The sequence below is a fragment of the Coffea eugenioides genome, chromosome 8 (assembly GCF_003713205.1).
Source record: "Coffea eugenioides isolate CCC68of chromosome 8, Ceug_1.0, whole genome shotgun sequence".
NCBI classification, from domain to species: domain Eukaryota; kingdom Viridiplantae; phylum Streptophyta; class Magnoliopsida; order Gentianales; family Rubiaceae; genus Coffea; species Coffea eugenioides.
The window spans coordinates 43,782,179-43,797,009 of NC_040042.1; the positions used below are offsets into that span (position 1 = coordinate 43,782,179).

The following is a 14,831-nucleotide window of genomic DNA, read 5'->3' on the forward strand; positions in this document are numbered from 1 at the left end:
GAAGATCGTGCAAGAAACGGACTCAAAGTCCAAATCTTCCTTGACGCTGGTAGAAGATCAGGGAATTGACTGCAAAAATCATGGGAATGTGAGTTAAAGCACATGGACAGAGAGTAATGTCTGTGTTAATCACTTGGCCAAACTTAGCCAATATTAAGTCAGGTTTTCTTTCTTTCTTAGGATTTTATTTTGAGAAAATTATAGTTTTGATATCAAAAGTTTTGGGCAGTGGGGATTTTAGTCTTTAAAGTTTGGATAAAAGCAAATCCAGTCTTAAATATTTTAACTCCTAAGCATGTTTTGTCCGATTGACTAATTTTAGCAAATTGTTACTGGAGTTTTGGTCACATAAGTTGCACATGCTAGCGGCTAAATTTATAAAAAAAAAATAGAAAAAAGACAAATTGTGTGTAACTCATAATCTATAATAAAAGGGCACTAATTACTTGCATGCATAGTATTCATGTAGCTAAAGAGTGAAGACTTATTACTCAACTTGCGACTAATTAGTGCCCTTTAATTACAAATTATGGCCACCAATATTTTTTCCTTCTTTCTATTTTTTTTTTCCAAAAATTAGCCTCAGGCACTTGCTACTGACATGACCGAATTCAGATAAAATCAGTCAATTGGACTAAATATGCTTAGGACTAGATTTGCTTTTGTCCAAACTTTAAGGACTAAAACTGCTGATGCCCTAAATATTTGATACCAAAACTGCAAATTTTCTCTTTCATTTTTGGGTGAACAAGTTATGTCAACTCTTTCCACTCTTTGAATTCACAATTTTATTTTATTTTTTTGGTCGACTGGAAGGTATCCTGACCTAGTCAGAATCACCTGAACCGGCCAGACTACTCCTCTCAGGCTGTGAGAGCCCGCCCCAAGGATCACAGCACGGAAGCACCCGGGAGTCGGAGCCGAGACTTGCTCCTAAAGAGGAGACTACGGAAACCGTCTGAGTTGCCCGGGGGGGCTTTGAATTCACAACTTACCAGGCAGTTTTTGAGTTCCAAACGCAAACTCAACCAACACAGCCAAGCGATAATTGTTTTCCTCTCACCATCAATGACATCTACTGTTTTCTTAGATGAAGAAATTATGTCAAATTTGTCATCAAAAAACTAGTATATTGGCATGTCAATAAAAAAAAAAAGAGGGAAGAGAAGAAACTGCTTCTAGGCGCAACCACAAGATGCTCCTACCTTCTGTCAAGAAAGTTTAGAATGTCTCAAGTCATATGTTCCTTAGGGCACATTGGATCAGTGCATGGACTGAATAACAGACTAGCAGTGATTACGTCATCTCAAATTGATATAACTGAGCCTACACAATGGAAGACGCAGTGTCCGTCATCTTGATCTACATAAATTTATGGTCTCTAAAACAAATGCAACCAGATATGTTCACTAATGACTGTATTTTATACCCAGTAAAGGTAATCCTAATTAATATCAAGTTCATCAATAATATTTTCTACCTATATAATTGAGTCTTGACCTCCTGCTTCTTACAGGAGTGAACCAGTTCTGTGTGTTGGCCATCTTGGATCTAAGTTTTTTATACTCTCTGGATCTAATTACTCCCTCCATAATTCTAATATCTTCACAAATCTCATGCCTAGCAAGAGATGCCATGCCTGGTAGAATGTCCTTCTGGAAGTCCTTCATTCTCCTACCCCTCCTCAATCTAATTCCGTAATCTTTCTTGTCTGTGTCATTCACTTCCATGGGCATTGAAGACACACAGTAGTCTTCTACGTTGCTTTCCTGCAGCTTGAGCACCATGGATTCAAAAGTATCTGAAGAACACTGTGGCTGATCTCTCTTCCCTTTCTCAATCTCATTCATCTTGTCAACCTCAGCAACACGATCATCCTCCTCTCTACTCGATATTTCCAGCAAAAAGTACATCAGAGAAACGGCACCTTTTTGGATTAGAGCATCATCTCGTGCTGATCCTTCTGTTTTCCCATCAAAGGATTCAGATTTTGATTCAGCGTGAATAGAAGATTCATCTTGAGATGACTCAGAGTTTTGGAAGGAAACAGATTTTCCCACACGAGTCCCAGATTGCACAGTCTTAAAGCTACTTGAAGGATCAGTTCCAATACAACCAAACTTGAACGAGGCAGGGGAACTGTCTCTGTCCTCATCCTCGATGTTATCTCCCCTAATACATAAATTTGGAGAAATGGCATCCACTTCGCCCATCATATCATCCACTTCGATCATCGTTTTGCCTTTATGATTTTTTCTGGGAAGATTTGACACAAATTTTGCATCTTTATGTTGCAAGTTATCAGTGAGGCAGTCATGAACATCACTTTGGTCAGATGGTGACTTGAAACATGACTCTAGATCAACAGAGAGTGATTTACTTCCAGTCATGATAGTGCTACTATCGGCGCTGTTGGAAGCCATCACTGTAATATTCAGGGTATCTTCTTTAGTCATAGCAGAAATGCACCTACTCTCTGGTTTTCTACTAGTTCCAACAGGTGACGAGACTTTGTGCCATTCACCACTCACTCTCTCTGAAACACTAGAAGAGGCACCAGCTGAGCACTCCATTACAAGGTACTCCTCTGAGTGAGGTGCTTCATCAAGCAGAGGCTTGTTAAGGTCTATGCATGGAGCTTCACGGGAAGGACAAATGTTGGTCGCACAAGATATACCCATACTTGGAACGTTTCCAAGCCATTTTTTAGCCCCTGCACAAGGTGCAGAATCGGGAATAAAAATCAAATAACTGATGTGAATAATTTGGTACTCTTATGTGAGAAAAATGCATAGACAATGCCATGCGTGCAATATAAAGATTATCAAAGCATGGGAAAGTGCCAACCTTGATCTAAGTTGTTCTGCTCTAGAAAATTTTTAGTCTCATCTACAAGTGACTGAGTTCTCTTAATTCCATCATCAAGATATTTATTCAGGCCATTTGGGCAGCTGCAACTAATCTGGAAAACATGCAGGTTTCCAGAATCAGCAGAGCAAGCAGCACAGCCGAGTGTAGACTTAGGTTGGATATCTCTACTCAATGCTGTGGGAGCTGATTCCTCTAAGTCAATTGCATATTGGGAGGATATCGAAGTGAGCTTTTTATCCCAAATTTTCTTGCAACTCTTATTTTGCATAGTGTCCCCACTGATGCTCAAGGAAAGCTGAACTTCTTCTGAAGAAGCTCCTAGCTCACCATCAAAATACTGATCTACTTGTACAGGATTTTCTGCAGTACCCCAACCATCTCCCTTCTTAGGGAAATGCAGATCACTATGTTTCACGTGGTGACTGGTTGAAACTTCAGCATCCATAGGTCTTCGTGAGATTCCTTGAAAAGAGGAGCTTGCAGACTGTTTGGTGGACACATTAAGGACATTAATCAAATCAAAGTGTAGTACTCACAAATAGGAAACTTATTGTTTGGCATATAAGATTGCAAAGAATACAGCACAAGAGGCAAAGTAAACAGTTTTGCTCCATGTAAAAGTAGGCTGCCATTACCATGTGTACGAGGGAGCTAAATATCTTAAGAAAATCCTTTTCATGCACCATTTAGATGATAAATGACTAAAGACTTTTTTTTCCTTTTCTGATGGACAGGAGCATAAAACAACCATGCCTCAGAGTAGGTTGTCTTGTCCAATAAAGAAACAAAAATGCAATCACCAAAAGTTTACTCTTATATCTACAGTTTATCAATTGCACAAATGTATAATATTGCAAGCAATTCATTTCATGTACCACTTAATTGATAAAAGAGTAATGACTTCTCTTTCCTCTTTTGATGGACAGGAGCACACAACCCATGCCTCAAAGTAGGTTGTCTTGTCCAATAAAGAAACAAAAATGCAATCACCACAAGTTCACTCTTACATCTACAGGTTATCAAAAATCGCACAAACGTATAATATTGCAAGCAAGTCATAACTTCTACAAGCGGAAAACGTTGTTCGTCTCACTCAGATTCAACCTACCTCTTTCAACCGCAAATTCTTCATCAGAATCGTTTGTATCTGGTACAACCGATGAAGTTCCTGCACCTGAACATCATAAGCAATGAGATTGAAAAATCAGTGTGCAAGAAGTCATGCTTAGTTCATGCAAGAAAACAATTTCAGCTAAGTCAAGGGCCATGTCATAAGAACAGAGTACAATGTTCAGATACTCATAGATTCAGGGGTGAGACCCAAATTTTACACAAGTTTTTGTGGGAAATAGGCATCACCAGATTGGTTTTCAAAATCGTCCCTGCCACAACCCCAAGCCCAAATATAGAAATTTCAATTGTCTTCAGAGATACACTAACTATAAAGCAGCAGATTTAGCTGATAGATCTTGGAGCATCAATTACTGACATAATTCATTACGAACAAAATTCACTTTCAGGCACGGGCATTAGATTGAATTGACTGATCATAAAGGCTCAGAGTTTGGCTTACTAGACAGCCATCACATAATTCATTAGCATGATGAAGAGAAAACACGGTCAGGCTTTTCAATTATTACTTCTACAGGTTGCTCTGGCTATGAAGTGCATAATCAGTTTACCTGCTTCTTGAATGTATACTCCTGACTGAGCATTTTCTGCTTTAAAGCTTCTCTGGGGGATCCATCATGACTGTACTTCTGACGTAAATAATGATCACCTATTCTGGGTAACATCCTGTCCCCTAATAACTGAAACTTCGGTCAGCACTTATTATTTTGCATACTCACGAGTAGTGCACTCTTCTGAGGAACTTTGATGTCGTAATCCGAGCCATGTTGCTGCAAAGCTATTCGTAAGTCTCCATTACTAAAATACAAATCCATCATCAGATAATGGGCTCATATCACAAGTCAACAAATGCTTGTCTTGAAAATCAAACAAATCATAAAAGAATGGATAAGGCAGCAATGAAAAGCATATCAAATAATGGAAGTAAGTTGTTTCAAGAAGATGCATATGATTTAAATGATGGAATGTTCAACAGGCTGCCAGACATGCAAAGGTGTGGAAGCTTTGAGTCCAACTATAAAATTTTCCTGCAGCTTTCCATAAATAACAAGATTTAAGAAGAATACATACATAAACTAATTCTCACATACTTCTAAGATATGCCAGGCTTCTAATAACCATATGCTAAGGAGAACGTAGCCAACTTCCAGAGAGTGACCGATGTCTGCTAAAGAAGATTCAGCAGAAGAAGCACGATCCACTACATTGCTCCCCTCCCCCCCCCCCCCACAACACCAAAAAAAACCAAAAAAAAATAAAAGACCCCTATAATGCTAGAATGAATCTAGCGACTAGCCAAAAGTGTGGCAATGACTTCCAAGCTATGAAATGCCATCTTCCTGACTGTCTCAGTTCAACTTCAATCTGCCTGTCTCTGAATGCTGGAAACAGCCAAAAACTTATCTTGGCGACAACGGGGTTAAAGCCAACTCATTTCTGTTAAAGTCTTGACTTGAAATGTCAAAATCCAAATTCAAGTGCAGCAAGATTAAATATGCAAAACGGGATATTTCAGCTGGCTCAACAGTTGCCCAAGTCGTTCTGAAGAATGTTTAAGGATCACGACTTGACTAAGTCTCGCAAAGTCTATATCAAAATTGACATGCTCTTCCCTTTATTTAAAAATCCAACATTATTCTTCCGCACAATAAAAACTAAGAATAAAAGACAAGCTCAGAGCAGAAAGCCAGCCTTTAGGCATGTTACCTTGGACACAGATTATAGATAGAGCAGCCAAAGAAAGCAGACACAGAAAAATGGATATTATATTGTATGAACTAAAAGCTTCTGAGTCTGGACAAGATTAATCCAAACGGCAAAGAGCATTATAGAACTACAACAGATGACCAAAAAAATAACATAAAATTTGCAGTCTTAAGTTAGTACTGGGACCAAAAAGTTCAAGATCCAAAACTACAGTTCATTTTCTTTCTCACATTATTCCAGCTACTACGCAACAAACTATAACTATTTCGCAGCCACGTTTATGATTATTGCATGTACAGTTCGTACACACAGATGCACAAATATCCACACCAAAAGAAGCAAAGTATCCTATTCAATAAATCAATCAAAAACAGAGGAAAATCTTGCAATAAAAATCAGGAAAAATGCATTCCAAGAGAAGCCCACATCACGAAATATATACTTAATATGCCCACATGAATCAAAGATACAGAATGAAAGAGATACCGTGACGGAAATGAAGAAGAAAAAGAGCACTGAGCCAACATTCGGGATCAAGAAAGAAAAGCCTGCTGGCTACTTATTCCTCCACCAACCTGCACATGTTAGAATAAAACAAAGGAAAGGTAGGAAGTTGAGGACTTTACACTATTACCACATTTATTAGGCTATATTTAGTGATCCTGGACGATCAAAATAAATGCTTCTTTCCATATCCATCCATATATCTACGTAGGTATTGCTGTATGTGTATGTGTAGAAAGAGAAAAAGAAAACGAGAAAAAAGAAGAAGGGAATCAGATTGGGCTAAGAAGTCATGGTGATGGGGAAAGGGAAAGAAAAGAGAAGGAAAGGAAAGATAAATCCTTCAGGGGTGTGTGTTTTTTGAGTTCGGCACAAGCCAGCTGCATCACTCTTTCATTCCTCCATACAAAACACACCCTTTTTGTTTTTGCTTTTGTTTTTTTGTTTTTTTGGTTCTTTTCCCCCTCTCTCTGCCTCCCTTTTTGCTCTCTCTTTTTCTCACTGGCTTCTTCTATGGTGGTTTTTTCTTGTCAAGTCAAGTGGTATCTAAGGATTTTCTGCTGTCTGCAAAATATATAAGCACTTTGGGATTTCTAGGATTTTAGTGAGAGAGGGGGGGGGGGGGGGGAAGGCTGAGAAAGGAGGGGGTGTTATATGTCAGAGCATCGTTGGGCAGTGGGGCTGTTAACCACTCTGCGAAAAGGGACAAAAAGTAGAAAAATGGGCCACTTGAGGGAACCGAAACATACTATAGTCTACAGTATTACTATTACCCTTTGAATTTACTTTTGTTTCCCTTTACCTTTCCTATCTTTTTTTATTTTAGTAATTGTTTTGCAATGCCCCTCTTGGTAATCTCTTTTCCGTCGAGCCTAATTTGGGAACAGACAAGGATACAAGAAAAGATTTGTGTATTATAAAAAAGATCAATTGAAAAACATTTTTAGAATATGAAGATAAAAAAAAAATGGAAGATGATTTTTTGATTAAAATCAAAATCTTTTTCTTGTCTTTTGAAAACAAATGGATTATCGAAATGAACTTATTATTATGCATAAAAGAACGTAAGAAAAGATAACTCAGGCAAATTTCTATAAATAATACCAAAAAACATTTGTCCTCCAAATGAGACAACAATAGGATGTCATGCTCGCATGTACATTCTAATATTTATTTATGGGGCAGCTATTTACTGACACGTGGGGTAATCTTATAACCCTCCAAAAATTTCACATTTGGAGGACCAAAAAAAATTTGTTTTTTGAGTATTATATGTAGAAATTTGCCAAAAAAACTCGCGATATTTTCTCTCCTACATGCTTGGGAGTTTAGAAATTGTCCAAAGTTAACATGTTCAATTTAGATGGTGTAAGATGTCACCGTTTGGATTGCATTTTTCTGAATTTTTTGTACAAAAATTATTGTAGCAATTTGATATATGTGAAGTAAAAAGGTGATTGAAATTGAAAAATGTGTCCACGGAAAACGTAGCAATTTTTTCAATCCAAACAGGATCCACATATATAAAAGTCATGGAATGATTTAAAAGTCAACTTTTGAAAAACGATTTTAAGTTTTCTTAATCAAGTTGTGTATGATTAAAACTTGCAATGATTAATAGATCTATGTTTTGCTTAGTTATAGTTAACGGATTTGTTCATAATCATGCTAGTTTAGAAATGCTTTTTATAGGGTCAATGACCCGAGGCATTTTTCATTTTCGTATTGCATTTTGAGGGGGAAAAAAAAACCATTTAAGCTGTTCAAAATCTTGAATGTGATTCCTTCCCAAGTTCTGCCGATGCTCATAATATTTCATTTGCTCAGTAACCGGCTGTATATATGTTTGGAAGCACGCTAGGAGTACTTAGGACTACTGCTTATGAATCATCTTCGGCCCTGGTTCTCATTGCTTTGAATTTTGCATAAATTGATTAGAAAAGTTATTATAAAGAATAATCAGAATCAACAAAAATTACATTTCGATAGATTATAGATTTTTTTTTTCGCTATTAACAAATTTTATAATCAAATACAAGAGCAAGTGAGAAAATCAAAATAGATAATTATCCAATAATTAAAATTAATAATCAATTAAAATGATGATTCTAGAACAAGCCTAGGGTTTTTTTTTTTTCATCAGAATTGAATTGCTATTTTCTAGAGTTTTTTTTTAAAAAAAATGTACTGTATCGATTTGACATATGTGATGTTATATTGCCGTGTTGAGAATACAATAATACGCTATTGCTATTTTGATACAAGAATTTTTGTATGTAAACAAATATATCATAGACTTGTGCCCAATAATGTGGTATGCTTATACGTCAATCCATTTAACAAATACAGTGGTGGTATACGATCACACCATTTACAATTCTAACCCTTCCACAGTCCATATTCTCAATCGAGATACATCAATACGAGCCCCATTATTTTTGGAAGTAAAATAAGGCAAGGATGGAGCCCTCAAAACTAAAAAAATGTGAAGACAGTTGTTGAAGAATCAACGTCTTCTTTATTAGTTTTAGAATTAAAGAAAATTTTGAGGTTCCTAGGCTATGGGGACCATCCTTGTAACGATCTGACTTAAAGTATTGTATCTAAATCTAATCTAACTTACGTGAGTATATCCATCGTATGGACCACGTCGTATACACTGTTGTCTACATCTACACAACTATAAAATCAGTAATTAAACACCAGTTCCTTGCCAAGACCCCAGGAGAAATCAAGTATGTAGCAGAGCCTGATGAAGATAATAAAATAAAATAAAGAAAACATTTTTTTGACCTATAAGAATAACTTTATTTCTTATTTGGCTAAGTGGACTCATAGTCTACGTGTAAAATAGATTTGATGCTTGATCGTAATTTCTTGAAAATCTTGTCTTGAATAAATGATATCCAAATTTAATAAACTCAAATTATTATTTTTTTTAATAAAGAGCAAACTTCATTAATTAATTGCTGGAAATCGTCCAACAAATCATTGCAAGCAAGTTAAACATGTATTAGAAATAGCAGGCCGGATCTGCAATTTAACACATATACAATGAATTTGAAGAAATTTATAGTTTAGACAATGGTTACGTGACAAAAATCAAACTTGCACATAAAATCCAATCAGCAAATTATATAGATTCATACGTGTATTTTTTTTAAAAAAAAATTATTATGATTATTATTTTGCTTTGTGCAAGAAAATTAGGTCGATAACCTCGCTTTTGTATTAGGATAAGACGAGAAAGGTGTCTTGAATCGCTTTTTGTCCTATGTTCTACGAGTGTTATCAACGGATCTAGGCAACGAAAAACAATTCGGGGCCTCTCCGGTTGTAGATGCAATCGCAAAAACAAATTTACTAAATATTGAAATGTAAATTGCCCTCTATAGAATGGACCATATTAATCCCAAACCAATTAAGATCATTAATGGTTCTCTGCAATGAATTGCGGCTATCCCACGGAAAAGAATTTTGTGCAGAAGCCAACCACCAAGCGCATGCGCTTTTTCTCGAGAATTGATTTTTTTTTTTTTTTTCAATTGTCATTCATATTCCTCCTCGTATTCTATTTACGGGGGAGACTCAACTGAATCTATGATTTTTGATGGGGACAGAATCACCACCGGACCAGACGGGTGCACTACGCACCCGTCTGAATTTGAAGCAGAGCCACAAGAGTGACATTTTGGTGGAAGGTAAGGTTGTTCCAAAGCTTTAAGGGTTTGGAGGTGGCCACCGGCCCAAGAGCTCGTGGTTTCCTTTTTCTCGAGAATTGACGCTTGATGCAATTGTGATCTTGCGTCGGGTCAGATCAGATGCTCTCACTAAAAGCTAACCTTTTAATATCTCCTCGTTGTGGCGTTGACTATAGCTTTCTTGAAAGTTTTGATATTATGCATTAAGAAGGTAAAATCATAAAGCGGATATTTTTCTTGACAACCAGTAGAACTCTCGTAGTTTTTTTTTTTTTGACAAAAAGTAGCAAAGCCCACAAATTAGTATTCAAATTTGTTTGATTATTTTAATAAATTTGACTGATTTATTTGTCATATTGAGTTTGAAAGAGCTCCTTTTTTTTACATCAAATTTGATAGTTATTAAATATAAAAAGCTGTTCGAGTTTGGCTTGAATAATTGGTCAAATAAATTCGAACCATCTCTTATCAAACTAAATTCGATTCAAAAATCAAATAATTTGATTTATTTTTCAACCCTATTTTTAGTTTTGATGAACTGAAAGATTAAGGTTAAATTTAATTTGTGCTTAGTGTTTATTAAGCTCAACCTCGCATCCAGCATTATATACAATTGCCATTTTTCAGCTTATGGTATTTTTTTATTTTCAGTATTTTTTCCAAATTGTTTGAAAATTTTTATGTGTTATAATGCGCCGATATCCAATCGATATATTGCGACAGATGTCAAACAACTATGATCGTGATCCGCGACGGGACCATGACCCGCGACGATGAACCATGATTTCATAGCATTAAGATAGGTAGGTGTCACAGTTATTGTTATATGAGTTTATCCAACGAGTGTTTAGTGAACATTCGTTAAAAAAAAAAAGTAGTTCAAGTGTTAAATTTTTTGATAAAGTAAAGTTAAGTAGAAGATGTGCAGTGTATTCAAGTGATAAGTTGTGTGCAAGATTGGATTCAAAAACTGTTATTTATTTATTTATGATGATGATGAGTGAGAGAAGTTTACCCTTTCTTTGTCAAAATGCACAGCGTTGGTTATTCGTATCTTACTTGCCATGAGTCGAGGACATAGTGTATATTTTTATGCCGAATTTCTAGATTCCTTATCATGGTCCACGGTCTTCATATCCAATCAACATTCACAGGATCAGAAAGACAGATATATCAATGGGACCTCAAGGGTCGGCCCCTTCCATAATACTGCTCCGCTGTTCTTTTTTCTTATACTAATCTTTTTCTCCGATATATATTCCCATCTCAGAAGTTTAGAAATGGGTATCACAAGTTGTCTTTCTCTTGTATAGTAGTTTATTTGCAACAAAATAAAGGATAAAACAAAGTAGCAGGAGTCGTCAATCTATTTGATAATTGTGTCTTGAAACTTTTTAGTCCACGGTCCCTCGAAAAAGAATCCAGCTTTGTGATCAACAGACAAAATATTAATGCACGATTAGTTTCGTATGCGTATTAAATTTCTTGCTAATGATGTTTGTATGGTGAGACCGGACTAGGCCCCACCCTTAGTTGTATCAAATGTCTATATGAACTTACATCTAATCATAAGCAGATAAATGAAGGCGACACCACATTTAGTCCTAGTCCTTGCTTGAGGTTATATAGAAAATGACGAGAGTGGAAGGAAAGACCAAAAACTATTCAACTGTACTCAAAATTTTTTAACCACTTGGAATTCCATGGTATGGTCGAATTACTAGTATAATAGTGTCTTGTGAATTCTGATCAATTTTTGGTACCAATTGGAATCTCTTGACTCGAGCCCCCAATCCCTGAACCAACCTGTCGAATTTCTGGATTGGCTGAAGCAAGGATGCCTCAATTTTTTTCCCTCTTGTTTCTCTGGTATCCCGAGGGGTATCATATTTGCTTTTGGATGATGGCTTCTCTAGAAAAACAGAAACAGTAGGATCTTTGAACCAGACAACTCTTTTCACTGCATATCTTCAATTCTCGTGTATCAACTTAGCTTTAGAATACTTCTCAGGGTAACTGGCTTGCAGTAGTGTTTTTCAAGAAACTTAGGCTTTGCATCCTCTACTCTAGCAGAGTGTTGGGCCTTACGAGATGGATTATCCTTGGGAGTCCAATTTAGCATCAACTTCTCAACAGTTGAAGTGGACTCTTTAATTGCCTCAAATCAGACAACATCAATTCTCATGTCTATTCACCTCAATTACTTGATTGCAAGCAACTCATGGGTCGACTTGGGCAGGTCACCCCGAGGCATAACCATTTTTGGGGCTGAAAAATTCAATACGTGAACGTTAGGTGTCTACTTTGAGTTGATTGATGCTACCTTGTTTAGCTAGTTTTGTAGCTTACTATATCTTTTTTTTTTTTTTTTGTCGACGGAGTGGGGTGTCCGGGTCAAGTCAGTAAAGGCGGCCCGACTAATCCCCACTCCGGTCCGGCCCAGCGCCCCAACCAGACCTAGCACGTTAAATGCACGGCGAACTGATGTTGCTGCGGAGGTTCGACCCCAGGACCTAACGGTCCCGAGGAGGAGGCGCCAACCACCAGCCCATTCACGTGGGGGCTGTAGCTTACTATATCTGAACTCCACCTTTACATATCTATTTACATAATATTCATAAAGAAGACACAATTACAAAGCGTAGACAATTTTGCATATCCGGATTTTTGTTGCCATTTATGCAAATTGAGTAATAATTTTTGGACTGCTAGATAGGTTGAGAGGTCGGCGGTTGCAACAATTATGATATGTTTAATGTGCCTTAATTAGATGTAATCAACTGGAAAAGAATGGGATGGCAATAGCTTTGAGGCTATAAAGATGCATGGCTGATTACTAGTTCTCTGGTCATCGTTATCAACTCTTACTCTTATTAGCATCGAATATCCAATTCCAAACCGGAGGAGCTAAAAATGGCCTCAAACTAAGGTGAGGAACTGATCGTGGACGGTAGACAGCAAGAACTACAAAAGCTTCTTGAATTTACTGGTGCTCCAACTCTATATGCAGCCTTCACAGCTGCCATTGAGCTTAATTTGTTCGAGATCATAGCAAAATCTGGCCGCCCTAATGCCCACCTTTCTTCAGCTCAGACCGAGTTCAGGCCAGAATTTGCTATGATCTCGAACAAATTTGCTATGATCTCGGCAATGTTAGACCGACTATTACAGCTGCTCAGTAGCTATTCTATTCTAAAATGCACCCTTGTTTCCACTGAAAATGAACATACAACAAAGTTATATGGTTTGACTCCAATGTGCGAGTTTCTGATTCCTGATTCCAACGGAATGTCTTTTGCTCCCGCAGTTCTCCTGTCTAAAGAAAAAGCAATTATAAATTGCGGGTTTGACTTTTTTACCGTCTTTTGTTCTATGACATGCATGCACAGACTTTACAAACTATTGATAATGTTTTCATCCCAAATTTTGTGACGCAGTAATAGCTTGAAAGATGCAATACTGAAGGGAGGAACTCCATTTCACAAGGCTAATGGACTGTATTTGTTTGAATACATAGGAAATTCTAGAGGACTGAATGAGGTTTTCAATGGAATAATGGTTAGCCACACGTGTGTTTTTGTGGGTTCAGTTCTTGAAAAATACAAATGATGTGAGGATCTAAAAGAGGCAGTGGATGTTGGAGGAGGGCTTGGTGCTACTCTTAAGATGGTAGTTTCCAAGTACCCTAGAATCCGAGGGATCAACTTTGACTTGCCATTTGTTATCAAGAATGCCCCACCCTGCGCAGGTACTAATTCAATTTCTGAAGATTGGATTCGAACTAATTCTTGAAATTCGTCTCACCCCCCCATAAGGGGTAATAGAAATTTATTCAGATCAACTGGTTCTAGTTTTTGTGTGTATGTGTGTGTATATATATATATATATATACTTGTAGTGGGGCCCACGAACACGTCGGCCTGGCCCATAAGCTCGGCTGGTAGGAGGTTCCCGGCCCAGCAGGTCGGCTGGGATGGGCCGCGCGGGCTGCAGAGCCCAAGCACGCCCTAACTAAGCTATGGAGCCCTAGGGAGAGTTATGCTCCCATAAGGACTCCCTGTTCTACTAGGAGACTACTACCTGTGACTCTATAAATACCATGCGTGGGGGAAAACACAAGGTACGCTATTCATAGCACAATCTCTACTCTTTCACTTACAAATCTTCCTCTGACTTGATCGTCGGAGTTGCTACAGGGGACTCAGCCCCGCAGCTCGCCCGCGCGCAGGTCGGACGATTCCGCTCGCTCCCTAGGCACCCGGTCAGGTCGGACCTTCACCTCGGCAGTCGCATCAATTGGCGCCGTCTGTGGGAACACGTTACTTTTCTTCGCGAATCATGCCGAAAACAAGGTCTCAGAGGAACGCTGGTGCATCTAAGGGGAAGGAGCGAAGCGCCCCCCTAAATTCTCATCGGGATCCGACACCTGAAGGAGCAGGGGCGGGGCCTTCACGGATTCCGCCTGAACAGCTGGTGCAAACGGTGGCGGCAAACCTGCCCACCTTCGAAGCGATCGTGGACTACCTCAAAGGGCAGTCGGGAGGTCAGTTCGACAAGGAGCCTAAGGTCTAAGGAGCCGACCTGTCAGAGTCCCGAACTGGGAGCCCCAATCACGGGGCCAAGCGGGCACGTCGGGAACTCACGCGAGAGCAGGTCGAGGTCGTGGAGCCATCTCACAAGAACTCCCGAACTGAGCATCCGGAGCCCGTCCGGGGGCTCTCCCCCCGGAGGGAGCGACAACAGGTACGGGACGAGCTAGACCTGATGCTCGACCCGGAGGCGGACAGGTACATTGCTTCCCCCTTTGCGCTTGACATCGAGGAATACCAACTGCCCGCGAAGTTCAAAATTCCAACCATGAAACCTTACGACGCTACTACGGATCCGGAAGACCACCTGTTCGTGTTCATGACGCAG

The 14,831-nt window shown here is 38.5% G+C and overlaps 2 protein-coding genes across 4 annotated transcripts; one reads left to right on the forward strand and one right to left on the reverse strand.

Annotated features, from left to right (window-relative positions):
* Window positions 1–1,287: 1,287 nt before the first annotated feature.
* LOC113781529 lies at window positions 1,288–6,754 on the reverse strand. 3 transcript variants are annotated; one of them, XM_027327481.1, is made up of 5 exons: window positions 6,196–6,754; window positions 4,554–4,772; window positions 3,980–4,045; window positions 2,848–3,355; window positions 1,288–2,713 (listed from the first exon to the last, which is right to left on the reverse strand). In XM_027327481.1, exons 2-5 carry the CDS (start codon window positions 4,665–4,667, stop codon window positions 1,464–1,466), a joined length of 1,938 nt encoding a protein of 645 aa, XP_027183282.1. In that variant the 5' UTR covers window positions 4,668–4,772; window positions 6,196–6,754; the 3' UTR covers window positions 1,288–1,463. The 3 variants fall into 3 exon arrangements, with proteins under 3 accessions (XP_027183282.1, XP_027183284.1, XP_027183283.1); XM_027327483.1 differs by having other exon boundaries at window positions 4,554–4,780; XM_027327482.1 differs by having other exon boundaries at window positions 4,554–4,800.
* A 3,069-nt stretch (window positions 6,755–9,823) lies between these two features.
* LOC113780856 (caffeic acid 3-O-methyltransferase-like) lies at window positions 9,824–13,523 on the forward strand. The gene is made up of 3 exons (XM_027326639.1): window positions 9,824–9,914; window positions 12,925–13,258; window positions 13,352–13,523. Exons 1-3 carry the CDS (start codon window positions 9,824–9,826, stop codon window positions 13,521–13,523), a joined length of 597 nt encoding a protein of 198 aa, XP_027182440.1.
* Window positions 13,524–14,831: the final 1,308 nt, after the last annotated feature.